Source organism: Hyaloscypha bicolor, assembly GCF_002865645.1.
Source record: "Hyaloscypha bicolor E unplaced genomic scaffold K444scaffold_124, whole genome shotgun sequence".
Classification (NCBI taxonomy): Eukaryota; Fungi; Ascomycota; class Leotiomycetes; order Helotiales; family Hyaloscyphaceae; genus Hyaloscypha; species Hyaloscypha bicolor.
In genome coordinates, this window is record NW_020194626.1 from 1,294,254 (window position 1) to 1,314,094 (window position 19,841).

At 37.9% G+C, this 19,841-nt stretch overlaps 4 protein-coding genes across 4 annotated transcripts; 3 read left to right on the top strand and 1 right to left on the bottom strand.

The window, feature by feature from the left end:
* Positions 1-29: 29 nt before the first annotated feature.
* On the top strand, positions 30-815 carry K444DRAFT_645638 (uncharacterized protein; the record flags this gene model as incomplete). The annotated part of the gene is made up of 4 exons (XM_024885107.1): positions 30-76; positions 129-274; positions 495-600; positions 653-815. 4 exons carry the CDS (start codon positions 30-32, stop codon positions 813-815), a joined length of 462 nt encoding a protein of 153 aa, XP_024732919.1.
* Positions 816-996: 181 nt separating this feature from the next.
* On the bottom strand, positions 997-4,306 carry K444DRAFT_537073 (CBF-domain-containing protein; the record flags this gene model as incomplete). The annotated part of the gene is made up of 4 exons (XM_024875434.1): positions 997-1,815; positions 1,866-2,403; positions 2,454-3,607; positions 3,656-4,306. The coding sequence occupies 4 exons, from the start codon at positions 4,304-4,306 to the stop codon at positions 997-999; spliced, it is 3,162 nt and encodes a 1,053-aa protein (XP_024732920.1).
* A 173-nt stretch (positions 4,307-4,479) lies between these two features.
* Positions 4,480-6,972, top strand: K444DRAFT_655005 (prolyl-tRNA synthetase). The gene is made up of 7 exons (XM_024885978.1): positions 4,480-4,752; positions 4,802-4,871; positions 4,918-4,958; positions 5,003-5,093; positions 5,140-5,222; positions 5,269-5,398; positions 5,445-6,972. Exons 1-7 carry the CDS (start codon positions 4,600-4,602, stop codon positions 6,833-6,835), a joined length of 1,959 nt encoding a protein of 652 aa, XP_024732921.1. The 5' UTR covers positions 4,480-4,599; the 3' UTR covers positions 6,836-6,972.
* Positions 6,973-13,348: 6,376 nt separating this feature from the next.
* On the top strand, positions 13,349-14,751 carry K444DRAFT_633529 (uncharacterized protein; the record flags this gene model as incomplete). Its single annotated transcript, XM_024883622.1, has 3 exons — positions 13,349-13,857; positions 14,206-14,218; positions 14,287-14,751. 3 exons carry the CDS (start codon positions 13,349-13,351, stop codon positions 14,749-14,751), a joined length of 987 nt encoding a protein of 328 aa, XP_024732922.1.
* Between the last annotated feature and the right edge of the window lie 5,090 nt (positions 14,752-19,841).

Here is a 19,841-nt window from a genome sequence, read left to right on the forward strand (position 1 = left end):
TCCAGTTACAACATCGCGAACCATCCGTCATGGCCACCGCTGACACCGTCAAGTTGGGACCTCCCCATCCCCCCAAGTAAGCTGGAATATCGCGTTCACGGTGGCCCGGGCACTGATATCATGCGCAGGGTTGATGCCATCAAGGCCTTCAACGAAATTGAACTTGATTTGAAGAAGATGCTTCAACACCTCCGCCATGACACGAACAAGCACGAGCCTGCATACTTCGCTGCGGTCCACAATCTCTCGGACAAGCAGTTGACCAATTTCTCTGGTATGCACGGTTTCCGGAACATTTCCCCCTCTTTCTTTTCAATCATTAAATATCCTCCCACAATGTCTGCCAAGCTATGTGTACAATCCTCTTAGCCTAGGAGCTATGCATATTCCAAGATAATTCTCCTGAAAATCCCTCGGGGGCTTCATGCATTCGTTCTGAGGCTTTCCCCGTTACTTTATTTGGCACCTTGTGCAGATTGCTAACTCAAATCTAGCCGATGATTTGAAGGAGGTTCGAGTTGCAGAATCAGCATATGGCATTCACCTTTTCGGGAAAATCCTTCTGCCAGACTCTGACCCCTCCCATGCCTATCCCGAGAAGTAAAATCCCCATTATCCACTTTCCCTTTTCCCCAACTGACATAACATCCAGGGCTGGCGATTGCTACTTCATGTTTAGAGCGTTTATTCCCGGTGAAGCAGAGACCGCAAAGCTTCATTGCATTCATATGGAGGAGATTGAGAACGAAGATGAGACCAAGACCTTCAAGGCTATCTTCTTCCAGAGCGATCCTCTCGAGTGGTTTGATACATAATTGAAGCGTCTTGACATGGCCTCTGACTTTGGGTTTTGGGAAGGGAGTCAATTGGGTCACGCTTTTTTCAGGGCTTGAGTTCGGACATCAGGGTGTTCTTTCACGATGCTAATAGCACAATTTTGATTCCGGAAACTCTTGCACTTGTGCATGTCTTTTTGTGTGGCCCACTGTTTACTAATTACAGATCCTCATCCTCGTCATTATCCAGCATCCCAGCGTAGTCTTCCACGGAAGCGAATGTTGGGAGACTTTTCAGCTTCTTCCGCCTTTGCTTGCTCGTATCTTCGCCTTGCTGTGGTTCCTCTGCCTGTCCAGTCTCAAGTGCAAACAGCTGCTCGATTTCCGACCCCGAATCGTCCTCGTCATCGAAGAGACCTCCGACCTCAAATCCGTCCGATCCTCCCATTTCGGAATGTTCGAAATTCCGGGCATTTTCGTCATCACTACCCATTTCAAACCCACCGGCAGAAGATTCCGCCTCGGACTCATCCAGATCCATCATCTCCAGTTCGGATTCATCATCAGAATTTCCTTCTACCTCCGGCCTTGAGTCAACCAGGGCCTTCCAAATCTCATCTTCGTTCTCTTCATTTTCATCCTCCGAGCCCGCAGTAGCTGTTTGCCCACCCTTCTTTTTCCCCAGGGCTTGCTTAGCTTTCCCAATCTGACTAAAGTACTTGTGGAAAAACACCTCATCGACTGCGACGTCTTCCACCTTCTTGTGCCAGAATGCTTCCGTGTTGACAGAGCCTTGAGCGTGATTAGCAGTCTTGCTCGACAAAAGAACCCCACGACTATCGCCACCAGCCAATGGCTGCATAATTGAACTTCCACGAGGGCCTCCGGCGGCTGCCTTCGCGTTTCTGTACACAAACCGGTCCAGGAAATTTGAAAGAGTGTGTGAAGCCAAGTCGGGTTTGGGCGGCATTTTTTCATTGCTCAAAAGGCGTGTAGCGAAGAGGGAGACAGACGGGTGGAAGTGGTGGAGGAAAGGGATCTGGGAAAAGTTAGCAAGAAAAAGAATAGCACGTGATGCATGCTACTCACTAACTCCCATAAACAACTCTTGTCCGCGTTACTATGCTCTGGGTCTCGTTTTCGACCGTCGTAAGCAACTTTGCGGCTGTTTACATCATGCTGCTCTCGAGGCGTCAAATCGGCCCCATTCTCCAAGACATCACGGAAAACTTCCTCGTCAGCGTCGCCATTCTCTTCGGGGTCACTCAAGAGAGACTTGAGTCCAGGGGAAGTAGTCTCAAGTTCTCTCAACAAATACAGGATACCACAGATGAACGGAGGCTGATGTAAAGTTATGACTTGGAGTATTCGTTTGGCGAACGTTTTGACACGCTTGATGTTAAGGTCGGATCTCAGTGCTCGATACAGGAGATTGAGATATAGCGCATGTTTAGAAGACGTGATAAGACGAGGGTCCAGCAGCGACTCGTACAGTGTTCGGAAGAATCTGTCAACAGCCACATGTTTTGATGTAGCCAATTGCTCTATCAACATCAATGCCTGAATACTAGTGTTGAAGTTTGAGGAATGTGTGATTCTGAATAGGGTATCCATATGCTTTTCGAGGCTAGACGAAATGGTCAGAGAGTTCTTCACGTCCTAAGGACTGAGGCTTACGTGAGGTCATCTGTTTTGGAAAAGGGAAATGCTCGGTTGACACCAGTCAAAACTGCTGATATCATCTTCTCCGTCGTATCCTCATTTGCCGCCTTTGCCTCCATCTCTTTCGCAGCTTTGGCCTTTGCTTTCTTCCCCATAGGAGCACCTCCGCCTTGAACTTGGCCCTTATGGTTGATGACAGGCCCTGCTGGTATTGTTGGAGGTTCGGGCTTCTTCAAGAGGGACACGAATTGGTTGAAGTAGATACCTAGAAGTTTTTGTGCAACTTCTTCCTCCTTGCCGTTCAAAATGGTCTGATTCAGAGTGTTAATAGCGTAATATCTTGCGTGAGAGCTCTGGCCGGGCCGTAGAAGAAGTTCGCTCTCTATTGACCGAATAATGATAGATTTCATTAATGGGTGGGACGTTTGTAGTTGGAGCAAGAGATATGACGACCGAGAAGCGATTTTTTTGTCGGGATCTCCGAGTTTATTAACCAGTAAACGAAGCAGATTAGCCTCCTGCTCAGGCTTCTCCTTCAACAACTCGTACACATAAGTTACTGCCCTTGAACGAGCATATTCAACCTCGTCGTTGCACCAGCCCTCAAGGACTTTCAACATATCAAAATAAGACTCCTTCAGCCAATCCTCAAAGGCCCATGAAATCAGATGCGCTTTTGATATTGCTCCCGGAAGTTTCTGTCCCAGCTTCCAGGTTGCAGTTGAGCTCTCCTGTAATGTACCAAGAAGACCTGGTTGCGTTGCAAAGGCTCGGAGACGTCTATCGGCTGGGAGAACAACTCCTACTCCCAGCAAATCCTTTAATGCACCCAAGGCAGACACGGCTTGTCCACGGCTTCTTTTCTTGGCCAGTGTCAGGAGGCTTTCGAATGATTTGATGGTATGCACCGGGGACTCTTGGACAACCAAAGTCAACGCAGAAACTCTGTCAGAAAGAGTACCCGACGACATGATAGTAGAGAGAAATCGATGTGACGAAGACGATGAGAGGTGCTTGGAAGTATAAAGGTTCCCGTCGGCTTCAAGAAGAGACAAGGCGTAATCTTTCAGATTAAGAATAGCATCACGATAGCTGGCAGGCTCGACACCTTCCGGATTCGGAAGAGGGGGTAAAGGGGTAGCATGCCAGTCAGGTCGTGCCTCAAAAATCTATTGGGAATCAGTCAGGCCAGTAGCTCCTACAGGAGTAGTACTGACTAATCGCTTGGGATCTTCTAAGGGAGGCTTGGGAAGAGCAGTTGACGTTGACTCAACATCTTCTCCACCCTCAGAACCAGTCGAGCTGTTCACATCTGAAGCGTTCTCCCAATCGTCACCCATATCTTCTTTGTCGCTATCATCGCCACCAACTTCGTGAAGCTCTCCCTCAATACCAAGCCCAGCAACAAAGCTTGCAAGCTCTTTCCGAAAGGACTTGTCGGGAAGAGCTGCATTCGAATCGCTGTCTTCTTCGTCCGACGTAGCATCTGCCACAAGGTCCAAGTCTTCTTCGGTTCCCCCAAGCGCCAATATCTCCTTCAATAAGACAGCTCGGTTGCCGATTCCATTTCCATTTTTATGCTTCGTGGATGGCTCACTCCCAGCTACTTTTGCATTGCCACGAATATCCCTTTTCGTGCCTCTGGCGATTGCCCCGGGCTTTGTCTTCGATTGTGCTGTCACAGGCGTCCGGTGTTTGGTCCCACTGCTCCCTTTTTGTCCTCGGTTGGTCTCTCCTGCTTGCTCCGATTTCCCAGCATCGAATCCTTTCCCAATCTGAGCAGTCAATGTCGATAGTGCATTCTCATCGAATGAGAGGATGGTTCCACCATTGGCCGCTTTTGCTAGATTGGTCTTCCGCCGCGCCATGATCGCTGCAGAGAAAATGCATCCGACTCTGAAGACCGGTATGGTTGAAGAAAACGAGGATTTTTCTTCCCGATAAGAGATCAAAAAAAATAAGGTTTTGGCGTGCTCGCTTAACTTGTGTCTCCTCGAACCAGAGACGTCAAGGTTCATCACACTCTTTCTTTCACTATCAAGGCGAAGCAAAATGTTCAGCCCGCTGTCGAGATGGCAGAGAGTCGGGGGTTTTTGACTACAAGTGGAGTCTTTTTACGATACATTGGCCGGGGACCTCTCAAATTTTTCACCTCCTCAAAATGAGACCCTTGACATCCAACCCCTATATGAAAGCCAGAGAAGCAGCACGGCAACTCCCTCGGAGCTTCCTGAATTGGAGCTTTGCACATATCACATGTCGCAGTCGTGCTTTTGTCCGCAACTCTTCCAGTCATGCAGCCTGTGAAGCAACAGTAGGTCACGTGGTCACGTGGTATGGCAATCATAGCTGATATTTTAAAGGTTGATGGCAGAGCTCGACTATCTAGGATATGGGTCCCCACTGGGGGGATTGCTCCGTCTTCGGCTGAAGGTTGTGAAGTCCTAGATTGTCGGACGTAAGCTGATGCCAGTGTCAGATCCTCACGTGAAACTCGTTCGAGCTGGTTTCCTTCGACAGGTTAGTTAATGACCACCGAGTCCGGCCTGCCGTTAACTTGTTAGGCGCATTCTGGTGTCTTTCATATGCTACCTTTGGGTCGCAGAGTCCAAGATAAGCTGGAAGCCTTGATCGACAAGTACATGTACCAACTGGGTGAGAGCATCTCTGCTCCCAAATCGCCTAAGCTAATTATTATAAGGCGCCTCCAAATTGGCTCTATCTTCTATTTCATCTGAAGAAATATGGTCAAAGAGTGGTAGATTGGAAAAGGCTGGTTCTGAGGTGATTTGTTCTCTTCAATTGCATGTCAATTCTGACTTCAAACTAGCTGTTTCGGTTCAGGGACAGGAAGGATGTGCAATATCTCCTCTCCCCCACACACGAAGAGGAGATTACTTCCCTAGTATCAAGTACTGTGAAATCCTACAAAGAGCTCCCGATTCGTCTTTATCAAATATGTTGGTTTGCCGTCGATTTTCCTGCCATTGTGCTCACCATAAGCAGCTCGAAAGTATCGTGATGAACGGAGGCCCAGACATGGACTCCTTCGTTCTCGAGAATTCATTATGAAAGATCTATACACGTTTGACCTGAGTCCATCCACGGCTCTTGCGACATACGACCAAGTCCGTAAGACATATGCTCGCTTGTTCGATGAATTGAAGCTCCCATACCTAGTGGCTGAGGCTGACAGCGGCGATATGGGGGGCAATTTAAGCCACGAGTTTCATTTTCCCACTTCAAAAGGAGAGGATCATGTCATCAGTTGCTCGAACTGTGATTATGTAGCCAATGAGGAGCTTGCCGAGAGCCCAGTTCCAGACCCGGGCAGCAGGACTGTTGGTAGCGGATCCGGATCGACGAATGGAGACCTCAATCAGCCGGAGGTGAAGATACTTGTTTGGCGGGGTATATCTCGAGACAGGCGCACACTTGTCAATGTTTGGTATCCATCGCCAGCCACATCTGATCTGGCTACATCAACCATTCCAGAAGTCAACGTCCATGCTGTTAAAGCAGTATTCCCGGACTTAGACGCCTCTGTTGAAGACCCAATTTTGTTATGGGAAACCTTCATTGGCGGTTCTCGTAGGAATGGAAGCGCCAAAGTCGCTCGAACTACACTCCTAAACCTGGTTGATTGTCGTCTACCCGAATATGCCCAGTCGAGTATCATCACAACAGATTCCCATTTACCAGTCTGGCCGAAGTCAATGGAATTTTTGCCGCTTGAGACGGATATGGTATTGATAAACAAGGATCCGTCCACCCACCAACCGCTCAACTTGCTCCGCATTGCTGATAGAGACGCTTGCCCCCGTTGCTACGATGGAAGATTAAAGGTCCAAAGAGCCATAGAGCTCGGACACACCTTTCATCTCGGTACACGATACAGCGAACCCCTGTCAGCAACCGTCAACGTACCAGCCGATGACTCAGGCGCCTTCAAGATCGAAGCAGCGCTTTCAAGTCAGGTTCCGATGCAGATGGGTTGCCATGGTATTGGTGTGTCACGTATGATTGGAGCTGTTGCAGACACCCTTGCCGATGACAAAGGTCTGAATTGGCCGCGAGTTATGGCACCATTTGAGGTGGTGATTGTCCCAGGCAAAGGCTTGGACGAGGCCGCCTTGAAAGTCTACGACGTGCTTTGCAGAGTACCAACTGGACCGGGCAATTCTCAACTGGATCTGATCCTTGACGATCGGGAAACGTCATTTCCCTGGAAGATGCAAGATGCAGATTTGGTGGGCTATCCCGTAATTGTCGTTGTCGGGAGGAGGTGGAAGGCGGAGAATTTATGTGAGGTTCAGTGTCGAAGGTTACAACTTCGTCAGGAAGTAGCTATTGGAGAGCTAGCAGACTTTGTCCGATCTGTTCTAGCGCAGCTCTAGTCTTCGAGATTTTGAGGGAAATTGACCCATATCTCCTCTCACACTGTTGTTTGGCTCTAGCTTGCTCGTGTGCTATTCACTGCTCTCATCCACCACCATTTTTGTTGATTTGTGCAAAAACTTCGAGAGTAATCGGGGCAAACGACTCAGATCTCTCACAGATTTTATAAACGCTGCTGGATTTGTCCCATAGTGTCTTGAACGACAAGCGCGACCAATTACATCAAATTCCCCATCCATTTTTGCGGTGGATGAAACAAGTGGCGCTCAATCTCACTGTCTCCGTCAAATTGAACAGTTCAAATATTCCTCGCGATGCCTCTTCAAATATTGCCTGATCCTATCGTACATTGGTGGTCAACCCCTGCCAAATGCCACTTCGGGTAAGGTTACGTTTCCAACAAACTTGGAACATTGAAAAAAAAATGAGGGCCGCTATTTCTGTTTAGTGGGAGCCAACTTCTTCGCAGGGTACGACGTCTATGACTGAGTCTCCGATATTGAACGGAGATGGTTGATAAAGCAGAACTCAAGAGGCTCTGTGAAACATTTGCAAGGTATGAGAAGATCTTTACTGTAGGGATCAAAGCACTGCTAGCGGAGCAGCGATAGCACTTGGGCGCTTACGGTAATAAGTAGTTAATAGGGCTCTTTAGCGAGGTACCCCCTGTAAGTACAGGGGAGAGGTCCTAAAAAGGTGTGGTACCCAGTGCCCCTGTCTTATCGTGTTTTTGGGGCAATGACCTAGAATTATAGGGCATTTAGTGACCGAGTACGCTAGAAACAGACATTGAAGTGCTGTTAAAGCATAACACAATTTGCTCTTCTCCTCCTGAATTTTTGATACAATGGACATCCCAGATTTGTGCTTGCTAGATCCCGCCAAACCCTGCAATCAACTGTACGTCAATCTCTGGAAAAAATACGGTAGATGAGACAAGTGCAATGAGATACATATAAGCAAACAAATAATTTAATCGTCATAACAATACGTAATACGATGAGTGACCCTTAGATGAAATGCTAGATATCATACTCCGCCTCGCGTGTCACAGTAATCATTGCTCTGATGTAAGTGTCACGAGCGTCAGGTTTGCTTGGACGCTTGGTACTAGTGAACCCACGAGGTGTGCTACAGCACCTAGAAGATATGCTAGTATTGCTCTGTGATCCTGAGCAGGTCCATCTAATAAAGTGCTTCACCGTTTGGAATAGACCAGGCCCAGAGATCTAGAGGCGATAGCGCACGAAGAAAGATTGAATATCCCCATCCCAAAGAGCACTCGCATTGAAGAGGATCCGTAACATAAGCCAGCCTGGGATAGCATCCAAGTATGAAGATATTTCAGTATACTAGACTATTCAAAAATTTGAGCTTCCAACTTCGAGTGCCAAGCACGTTGTTCATTGACGCCTTTGGAGCGGAGATAGTTTCACAATCCCAAAACAAGCCTTCTCAGCTCAGAGATGATTTACAAGACTCGGTCTATTATAAATCGAGCCCAAAGAATTCGTCATTTTTAATGAAGTTGAGCATAGACATCGAGAGCACGCGACGCATATGCAGATTGAACATAATGGAATGTTCGAAATACCGGGCCTCACAGGTGCCCTGGATGGTAGATATAGAGTTCACCTGTTGGAAGGAAATTACTAGATTGCCTTTTAATTACGGATGAAAGGGTTCGAAGGAAAGCCCGTATAACGGATGGGACTTTGGAGCTAGGAAAAGGCTAAGACAAATGCAAACCTCTCCCGGAGTCTAGGGCCCTATTCTCACACATCAACCTGAAACGAATGGGCAACAGTTAATTGAGTGGATCTACAATACCGAACGGGTGTGCCTTGGGATGCAAGGCACGAGCAGGTTGGCAGATTTTCGCTGCGTCGCCCGGAAAGCTGCCGCACATTGCAACCACCCTCGAGGGCTTTTGTAGCTTGAGAACTCCTTTAACAAGGTTGAAATTTAATTTTCCAGTGAAAATGATACGTTCGTGGTGTGTGGACTCTTTTTTTCTTCACGAAAGGGCTATTGCATAGGCTGGGCGAGGCCGGTCGAAGAGTATCTGATCATGACGACTTGAGCGTGAACGTTCTAGCACATTATACTACCCATGGAACAAATCCGGAGCTTCTACTTCATAGGGAGGTGCAACCTTCGCGAATGATTGCGAGTCTAGAAGGCAATAATCTACAAAACGTCCCTTTCTCGAATGGGGTGGCTAGTTCACTCATTAATTTCTATAATATAGGGCATAGCTTGGAAGAATTAGCGAGCGTCTAGCGAGGGCATGCACAAAAAAACCTAACAGAGGAATCAAGATATAGGGAAATTGTCCAAAATAAGGGATGGGAAAGGAAAATCCGAGAAGGAAAAAAAAATTTGGGTTCTTTTCGGGGCCTAATCCGGGATCGCTTGAGGATAATTAGATGTGTTGTGAATAAAGAGCTGATCAATTACTTACAACCGGAGACCTCTTACAAGATAAACAAGTTTACCCACTAAAGTAGTTTTGTTAGTGTTCAGTACAAGAAATCACAAACCGAGCGGAGCTTCTTACAAGCAAGAATTCTACCACTGACTAGGTTGCATTAGTAATTAATGCAACAATTAGAGCTGATGTTGCACGTACACTATCAGGCCATAAGCGATGTTTTGTGAATCGATGAGCTTATTTAAGTATTTATTATGCGTGCAAAATTTGGTCGGCAACGATACTCGGGAAATGGAGGGACGCTAGGCTAGGATAGGAAGGGGTGGCGTTTGATGCCCACGAAACCCGATAAACGTCCTGAAACTCTCTCTTGCAAGCTTGCATTACTAACTCTGTCGTGATACTCTTAAATCTAGCTGGATTGCCATATGCTATCGGGAAATCCTCTTAGTTAAGCTTTTTAAGCACTGAGGAGCGGCTCAAATCTTACCCTTTTCACAGTCCACTGCTACATCCACAGTTGACTTCTAGCGGACCAGCTCTATGCTATCCAAATTCCAACGCCTATCTAGAATGTTATATCCAACTCCATACATATAGTTACAGATGTGTAATTATCAAGGATGTGTCGAGTCCGAGAACAAGGCTAGCTGGGGAGGAGGATTTTGTTTAAGACCACCTTCTAACAGTCCCGACCCAAGACAGCAAATTGTTTGGGAAACAGCAAGCCACTTGGCAACGAGTCAACGCCCTTTTCTGCATTAAATTACTTGCTAAGAAGTCAATGTCTTTTAAAACATCAGATCTCGGAATACACATCAAGAACATCGCAAATAACGGATGCTCCCAGACGAATGACTCCTAAGACAGCATTTCCATGTCGAAACTAGCCAATACCAACGAACCAACCCGTCTGTCTACTGTTATTAACTGAATCTTCTCTCATACACGCAAGGAAGGTAGAAGCTCAAAGGAAGCTCGGGAGTGGGAAGGTGCTGCCGTCGAGTATAGGAAAATAAGATTCGGAACTGAGAGATGAAGCAAGTGTTACCTCAACCTTAGGTGACTAAGTGGCAAGCCCGGCCAGGCTTGCTATTTCATGATCTCATTGATTTTCTTGGGTAAGGCGATCCAAAGGAGAGAAGGAGAGAAGGAGAGAAGGAGAGAAGGAGAGAAGGAGAGAAGGAGAGAAGGAGAGAAGGAGAGAAGGAGAGAAGGAAAAGACATGGTTATGGAAATACTACGTCTTTATTTCATAATACTTATAATTAACCCACTTGCATCCCGGTAGGTTTACCCGATATTCTTGAGGCAAATACGCAACTAAACAATTATCAGGATTAGGCCCCGTCTTCAAATTTCCAGCGAATTTTTATTTTTTTTGGGTGATGTTTCTCGATCGTTTAAGGAAGACATAGCGCTCATAGGAAAAACATTACTTAATTAATAGCCGAAACTTTTTTTATAAAAATAAAACGGGTCAATTGCGGGATCTGCTCTCTTGTTCAGTGTTTCTTTTCTCTAAAATTGCCTTCGTAGGAATCGGGATCTAAGCTGCTTAAAGGTCAACAGGCCCGACGTGCACCCTCTACTCTACACCAGCGTTTCGCGTTCACGGTAACAAATCTCGAATCGAGACAAGCACGAGAAGCCGTCCTACCGAGTGACGTGCTTACCACCAAAATCGGGGGAAAGAGTGAGGAGAAGGATAACGAGCATCTGAGAGGAGAACTACTCTAAGTACGAAGGTATAGCATCAACTCGTAGATGAAATCCTAGCTAGTAAGACTGTTCACCGTCTTACGATAGCTCATTTGCCGGTACGTTTTTTCTCCGAGCTCGTAGACTTTGAAGAAGTTGCTTAGCGGTCGCTAGGCGTGCATAGAAAATTTTGTAGATCAACAGAAAAATTAGATACATCACTCCAAAAACGTGGCTCAAACCAATTCCCTTAATTCCTAGCCGTCCCAAATAATGAAGTGTTACTTTTGTGTCTTCCCTACAAATTCAGATCCTCCCGCATCCCACATCTCCACCCCACAAACCCCAGTCATGGGGCGGTCCCAAGTATAGTTGATCAAGCACCTCCACATCCTGCACCTCGGAAGTTTTGGAGCCACTCCCCCCGTGCCCAATTGCAAGATGAATCGGCATGAAACAGTTGGCCATACCAAAGGAATGCATTAATCATTGCGGGGTTTGCTTCGTAGATCCGAGCCCATCCAAAGATGCATATCCCGATAGGATTTTTATTTTCTGTTTTTTAGAGGAACACTTAGAGTCGTCTCCTGCACCAAACTATACCGCCGGGACGATTATTTTAAAGGGCTCCTCACCACAGAAGTAGTCGCTTCACATGAGTAGTCTTACCAAATCATATGCGACGGTATTACAAACAAGTTGTAATCCAAGATCGAGTTCTTCTCCTCATCGAGTCAGTCCACCTTACATTCTTGATTTTCTCTGCCAGCCATATTCCGGGGGAACACTTTTCTCGTCTTCTAAAAATCAAATGCCTGACATTTCTAGCTATGAAAAGCCTCTGCAACCAAATGAGTTTTGATTGAAAAACCTAGCGGTAGTCTAGACACTTGGATTTTATTACTGGTCGTGCCGACTAGGGCGGCACGTTCTTTTCTCTCCTTGCTTCTGATTCTGCCCTTAATTCTGCTTAAATCCACCAAAAGTCAATCATTATAGTCCCAGACACATTTTGGTGTTCAAATCCACGTTTTTCGAGCCAATGTTATGGCCTGAGAAATCCTTCGAAAGCATTCCGCTCGAATGTGCTTCCGGCATTAACGGTGAAAGAGGGGAACCATGGTTGCGCTCACGATCACTGGACCTTAGTGCAATGATTTTGTTGATATTCCGAGCGATACGGCTATTCGATTATCTCCCGCCATTATGCAGTTGTTTCTTGAGGCCCAAGGGGCATTGTTGCCAGTAGTCCCGCAATGCCAATATCTTCTCTGCACATCACCAATATTCGCTCGGTGAGGTATCCGGGGCATTAAGAATCCTATCTAGCCGCGCTATTATAATTTGCGCCGCTGCTCCACTGAGCACCTTCCTAAGTACTTGGGAGGCGGTGGATTGAGAGTTGTTGCTGCTGGTCTTGCTCGGCTAGAGCAACAAAAAGGGGGCTCACCGCTTCAGCTAGCAAAGCAGCCGAAGGGAGATCCTAGGCAGCAATCAAGTCGGGCAGAACCGCAAGACGTATTTTATAATTGATTTTTCTTAAAGGTAATAACTATGTATTCTTGGCTGGCGTGCTATCTTCCTGTGGTAGAGCACTCGATCGCTGTACCGCTCGTTCAGGGGAAATCTCGCTTAATTTTCGTCGATCAACAACCTTATTTGAACGTGACCAAACCGTGACTCTCTGCTTTCATCCCGCCTCTCTAGATGCCTCATGTACTACCAGAGGCTTTTGTATGTCTCCGTGTATCATTCTATTACTTCTCGAGCTATATCAACCTTCATTTTACTACTATAAACTCTCTCAGTGTGATTCTCTACTACTTGTCACTGTTCACTGCTCCCAAGTTTCACTCTGCCCCTGAGACCGGTCCATTACCTTCAACATGTCACTAACAGCGTCTACCAACCTCTCTCCATCTACCTATCATATATTTGGCGACCTTTACCTTTCCGATCCATCCCACCTTCTGTCAAGCTCTAGACTTGAGAGGCTTTAACAGCTTCGTCCTGTAAGTATTTGATGTTATTCCTTTTTGAAATCTTATAGCAGTCAATTGAAATTGAGCTCTTTGAGTATTTATGTGTTGTGTCTTATTTGTACTTAGTTTTCAATTTTGGTTGTCTTTGGAAAGTTTAGAGATCTCCTTGTTCTTTTGAGTATATACCTTTTGAGTTTTGGGAGACTGCTTTCGAAGACTTCAAACGAACCGAATCTCTCCTTTGGACCGGAGCTGAAGCACGTGACTCTCGATTAATGATCAAACATTCTGGATCACTCCATGCTAATATAGCAATTCATTTACACTCCCCTACTGAACAAACTCGAAAGATTTATGATGGAGAAATCGCTGACACCTCAAATGGCTGCACGAATATGATCTTGGTAGCTGGTTTTACAGCAGAGAAGTCTTTCTGGTGGGATACACACCCATGGCGAGAAGACTCACGCTTTGAACAGTCGAAACAATACTCAAAAGCTGTTATGAAGTCCCATAGAAACAGGGAATCCACCCTGGGAGCCCACCTTCATGCCAAAGTCGAGTTGGTATTCGGAAAACCCAACCAAGCTGCAGTCCTCGCCCAATTCCGCAACGTCCTAGAGGAGTTGGTGCTTTGGGATGAGAACCAAACGTCTCTATACATTCAATTCTTCAGCATATCCAAACAATTCATTACTAGGATTCTGGTCTTCGTTAACCATCCCATGTATTACTTCTATAATATTGTGCAATCAGTGGGCAGGAAGATGGACGAGAAGCTCAAGATAGCAGCACAATTAGCAAGAGTTACGCGAACGGAGAAAGAAGAGATATATTTTGAGTGGAGGGCATTAGACAGAATGCAGAGGAAGGCAGATCGGGCAGCCAATGGCACTGAATTCCCGTAAGTAAATTTGATTTTTAATATTAGTTGGCATTATTGCAGAGTATTGGCATTTGGCGAAATATTCATTTCGCTTCGATTTAATCTAGTTTATTTGTTTTCGTCTTGCTCGTTACAAATTGTATGTTGTTTGGAGGCTTCTTTCCAAAAGCCCCTGTTTCTCTTCTTGTATTTCTTTAAGTCTCTTGCTTGCAAAAGGTTCAACTATCTATAGTTACGTTAGTATTGACAGTTATCTAGGAAACGCCAATTACCAAGTAGCGATTCCAGTGCTCTGAAGAAGCAATGAAAACACCGTGGGACAGAGAGAACTGCGGAAAGTGATGCCTACCTACTCTTTCCGAATAGCAAGACCGTCGAAGTTAGTTGCGACAAGTGCGGCTGCACTACCCTCGATGAAATCCCAGCTTTCTGGAAGACCGATACTAGATTTTATGTCATTCGAATGAAGAGAAATTGCAAAGGTTGTGGCAAAAAGGCTCTGAACGAGTTTTTGAGCTTCCTGTTAACGATGTACCATGGATGAGAAGTGATAAGAAGTTGTTGAAGAAGGATCGAGACACTGTTATTGTAAAATATAATGAATGGGCTATAGAGCAAGAAGGTCGTACTCTGTTACTGACTACTGAGGAGGAGATTGAGAAAGAGGAAGAGGCGCTTTTGCGGAGGGAGGAACGCTGGAAGAAAAACAAGGTGTACGAGGATTTATATATTGACGAGAGACGTTTCAGGGATAGAGAGCCGGAGATTCCCGCGGCTAAGGAACGGAAGGAAAGAGAGATGTACTTGGAGTTACGGGGGATGACTTTCTGGGGCTTAGTTCGCGATATTCCAGCATATCGGGAGCGTAACGAGCTTGGAAATAATACAGTTATTTACCCTAATATATACTAACCTTTAATAGTATTCTCAAGTATTATAACTAGCTTCTAACTTTATATTTATACTAAAATAATATTATTTTAATTTATTAGGCTAGTTTAAAATAAAATAAAATAAAATAAATAACTTTTAGTAAATTATTATTTAAATCAAGTATTTATTTATTTTAGTCTAATTATTAATTAAAATATATTAAAATATTATATTATTAATTAATTATTAATTATTGATTATTATTAAAATAACTATTTATAAATAAAATAATGTCTTTAAAATAATATATATTATTATTATTATTACTTTTATTTCTTATTATAAATATAAGATTTAAAGCCTAAAAAATGTAATTAAATTATTTTTATTTTAATAATTCAAAGCTAAAAAAAAAGAAAAAAATCTCGAAAAAGTTTTAAATCTAAATAATTCAAGTTATAATATATAATTTCGATTTTATTTCTCGATTTTAATTTTAGTCTAATTTCTATTTCTATTATATATTATAATTATAATTAATTCTAAGAATTAATTCTAATAAAGACTAATTAATACTTCTTTCTAAAGCTAGAAGTATTTCTTTATATATTCTCTAATACTTAGCCAAGTATATAAAGCCCTTTACTTAATTAGGAAATATAATCTTATATAATTCATATAATTCCGATTATTTATATAATTCTAATTATAAGCTTTATTTAAAATAGGGAACTAGATCTATAATATCTAATACTTATCTATATATTATTATATATACTTATTATATTAATTCTTTTTCTGGGCTCTTATTCCTAAAAGGCCTAAGAAAACTACAAATAGCTTTATAAATAACTCTCTAATACTTTTCCGGCTACTAGTTCTCTCTAAAAACTTTCTATAATTACTTTATTATTATACTAGATAATAGAATTAAGGATATAGTTTACTAACTCTGCCTAGTTAATTTATAAATTATCTCTAGTAATTTCTTCTTATAAAGATAATACGAATATAATATATATTATTAGATATAAAGCTCTTCTAATTTCTTAATTAGTTTATAAATCCTAACTTAGCCTCTATTTATAAATAAATTATTACTTTATAGGCCTAAGAATTTAGAAAAATTAATTCGATTTTCTAGTTTATTTATAAATTCCTTCTTTAGAATTTCCTGGATATTTCTAATATAAAGCCGGTTTCGAATTTATAATTATTATTTAAAAAGAAAGTATTATAAAAAGACTTCTCTTTTTTTATTAACTAATCTTTCTTTTCCTTAACTATAATACTATATCTAGCTTCTTCTTATCTTTTGCCTTTCTTTTTTAAGCCTTCTTTAAACTCTTTTAAGCTTCTTTAAGCTTCTTTAAGCTTCTTTTAATTTCTATTTAAGCTTTCTTCTAATTCCCTCTTTTACTTCTTTATTTATTAAGATAAATACTTCTTTTAGTACTTATTAGTCTATTATTACTTATTTAGCTAATACTTTTATATTCTTAATTTACTTTACTATTTTTAATATTTTAAGAATATTACTAAGTTTCCTAATCTTATTTATATTAAAAGTAATAATTACTTAATATATAATTACTACTATTTTAAAAACAAGAAATATAATTCTATAAGCTATAAATTCCTTTTTTTATTTCCTATTCTAATACTATTTAAGATTTCTTAAATATATATAATATAATTAAAAAAAAAATTGAGTTATTAATATATATAAATATCTTTTCTAATTTTTACTTAAAAAAGAAAAAGTTATTACTACTTTTCTTCTATATTAAACTATATATATTTCTCGTATTAAAGCTATTATTTAAAACTAATAGATTTCTCTAATAATTTAAGAAATAGGTTAAGTAATTCTTACTAGCTTAATATAAGTATAAAGTACTTTTAATAATATAATTAATATTTTTTAGTATTAAATAGGCTTATTTTCTTCTTATTTTTTATTAATAGCTAATAGCTTTTAGGCTAATTTATTATTTATTTCTTAAAAGAATTCTAATAAAAATAATAATAAAAATAATAAAAATAATAAAAAGTATTTATAAGAATAAAGTATTTATAGAATATAGAAATTAGAATTTTTAAAGTTTTTAATAATTTTTATATAACTTTTCTAAAAATAAATATATGGTTTTTAATAATTTCCTAATAAAAGTATTTATTTTTTATATTTCTATTTAGTTAATAATATTATAATATTATTATTTTTAAGTATTCTTATAATTCTTGAATTATATTTTCTAGATTATTTAGTAATTCTTATATATTATTTATTAATAAATAGTTCTTCTAATAAATAAGATATTTCTTTCTTTTTCTATTCTTTTTATAAGCTATAATAGATTTTACTTTAAATTTCTTTTTATTCTTAATCTTAACTAGTTCTAGTTCTATTATAATATTAGTTTATAGGTATTATAATTTTAAAAGAAAAATATATAAAATATTATAGATCTAATATAATAGTAGTAATTTTAAATAATATATTTATTTATATATTTTTATAATTTCTAGAATTTTAAAAAGATTAAAATATTTATTTATTAGCTTTATACTAAATTATAGCTATTAAATATTCTTTATATAAAGTATAACTTTATTATATATATTAAACTTCTTATTAATATATGTTTTATTATAATACTTTTTTTATATATTTATTATTTCTTATTATTACTTTTCTAGTATTTCTTATCTTACTTAAATTCTCTATATTCTTTCTTATATTACTAGTATTTCTTTTTCTGAAATATTATTTTTAATATATAATTTAATACTAAAATAGAATTTATATAATATATAAAATAAAGAAATTTCTATTATTAAATATATAAAGTTATTATATATAAATTCTATAAAAATAAGTATTATTATTTAGTTATTTTACTAATAGCTAATATAATATCTCAAATACTATTCTAGAATTTAGTTTAAATTCTTTATTTATTTATTAGTTTATAAATAAAATATTATATTTAGCTATTATTAAATCTTTAAATAAAAATAAAAATATAATTAGAATTTATTTATAAAAATAAATACCTTATTAGAAGTTATATTTATAAATATACTAAAGTTTTTAATAATATAATATATAAATAGCTTTATTAATTCAGGTACTAAAATCTTTTTAGTAATTAAAATATATTAGACTATTTTCATATATTTATTAATAATAATAAATATAGAATTATATATTTTATTATAAAACCTAAAAAAAGGCAGTTCTATAATAAAGGTTATAATAATTTCTTATTATAACTTAAAAAGAAAAGGAAATAAACTAAATATATTATATAATAAATATATTTTTATTTTAGTTTATTAATATATAAAGCAAGTTCTTGTATAGTTTTTTATGTCTTTTTTATATTTTATTAGAAATAGTTTCTTTAGAAAATCTCTAGTATTTTACTAATATTAAAATACTTATTTATAAAATTATTATAATTAGCTTATAGTAATTCTTTTTTAAAAGCCGGCTTATTTAATATATAAATAATATTCTAATATTTTAGTAATTCAGATATATTAAATTCTTAAATTCTAATAATTCTAATAAAGATTCTTTTTAAGAACTATTTATATTACTAGTATTATATTAATAAATCGAGCCTTTAGTATTATAATAGTAATTTAAGTAATATTTCTTTATTTTTCTTATATACTATTTCGGATCTAGCTATTTATATAACTAGAATTCGTAATATATATTATTTATAACTAGCTATACTAGTAATAAACTTAAATAATAGTATTTCTAATATTATTTTATTATTAAAATAAACTTTTTCTTTAGAATTCCTTAATATTTTATTAATTAAAAAATATTTATTTTCTTTTTTCTAGGCCTTATATTATAATATTACAGAAATAATATAATATTTTATTATTATTATTTATAGGATTCTCTATTCTATATTCTATAGCTTATTATAAAATATAAGTAATAAAGTATATTTATTTATATTTATTATAAAGTCTAGTCTTTTTAATAGTTTATTAATAAAATTACTATATTCTAACTAATATTCTAAAATAAAATTAAAGATAACTAGCTTTTTTATTTATTTTATTTATTTATTATTTAATTTTCTCTTAATTATAAAATATTTTAAATTATTATAATCTGATTTAATAATAATAATATATTAAATACAAAATACTAGAATAATAGCTAATAGTTTAGAATTATATATCTTATATCTGTTTTTAATTATAATTATTTTCTTTAAATAAAAAATAATAAAATATTACCTGGCTTTTACTTTTTTATTAATGAGCTAGAAAATTATATTTATAATTATAAATCCTGAAATATTCGTTTTTATATAAATCTTTAAGGCTAGATTAAAATAATAAAGAATTAATACTATTATAAATATAATTTATAGCTTTCTAAAAGCCTTATTTGCCTTATTTATCTAGCTAAAATAATATTATAAGTTTTTATTAGTTTTTAATAAATTAGTTAATTCTTTTATTATTCTAAAATATTTATAAATAAATCTCTAATAAAAGTTAGTAAAATCCAGAAATACTTAAACTTCTCAAATATTATTTTTTAGGGCTAGCTATTTTCTAATAGCTATAATCTGGCTAGCTTCTATTTTTATATTATCTAAACTAATTATAAATTCCAGGAATTCTATTTTCTTTATATTAAACTTGTATTTTACTAAGTTTATAAAAAGCTAGTATTATTATAATTATTCGAGTATATATTAAATTACTATTATATATTATTCTAAGTTCTCTAAATAAATTAAAATATTATTTAAATAAATTATATATTATTCTAAGTTCTCTAAATAAATTAAAATATTATCTAAATAAATTATCTAAATAATATTTATAAGACTTACTAGTATATAGTTAATATATATTTAGAATATTACTAAAGTATTAGATAGTTTAAAAGATATAATATAATATTTAAAATATTTATAATATATTTGAAATACTATTTTTTATTTATTACTCTTTTATATTTATAACTAATAATAAGTATTTTTTAAGTTTAGCTTTATATATATTTTTAATTTATAAAGCCTATTTATTATTTTACTAATAAGTAATAATAGTATTTAATTCTTAATAATAATTTCGTT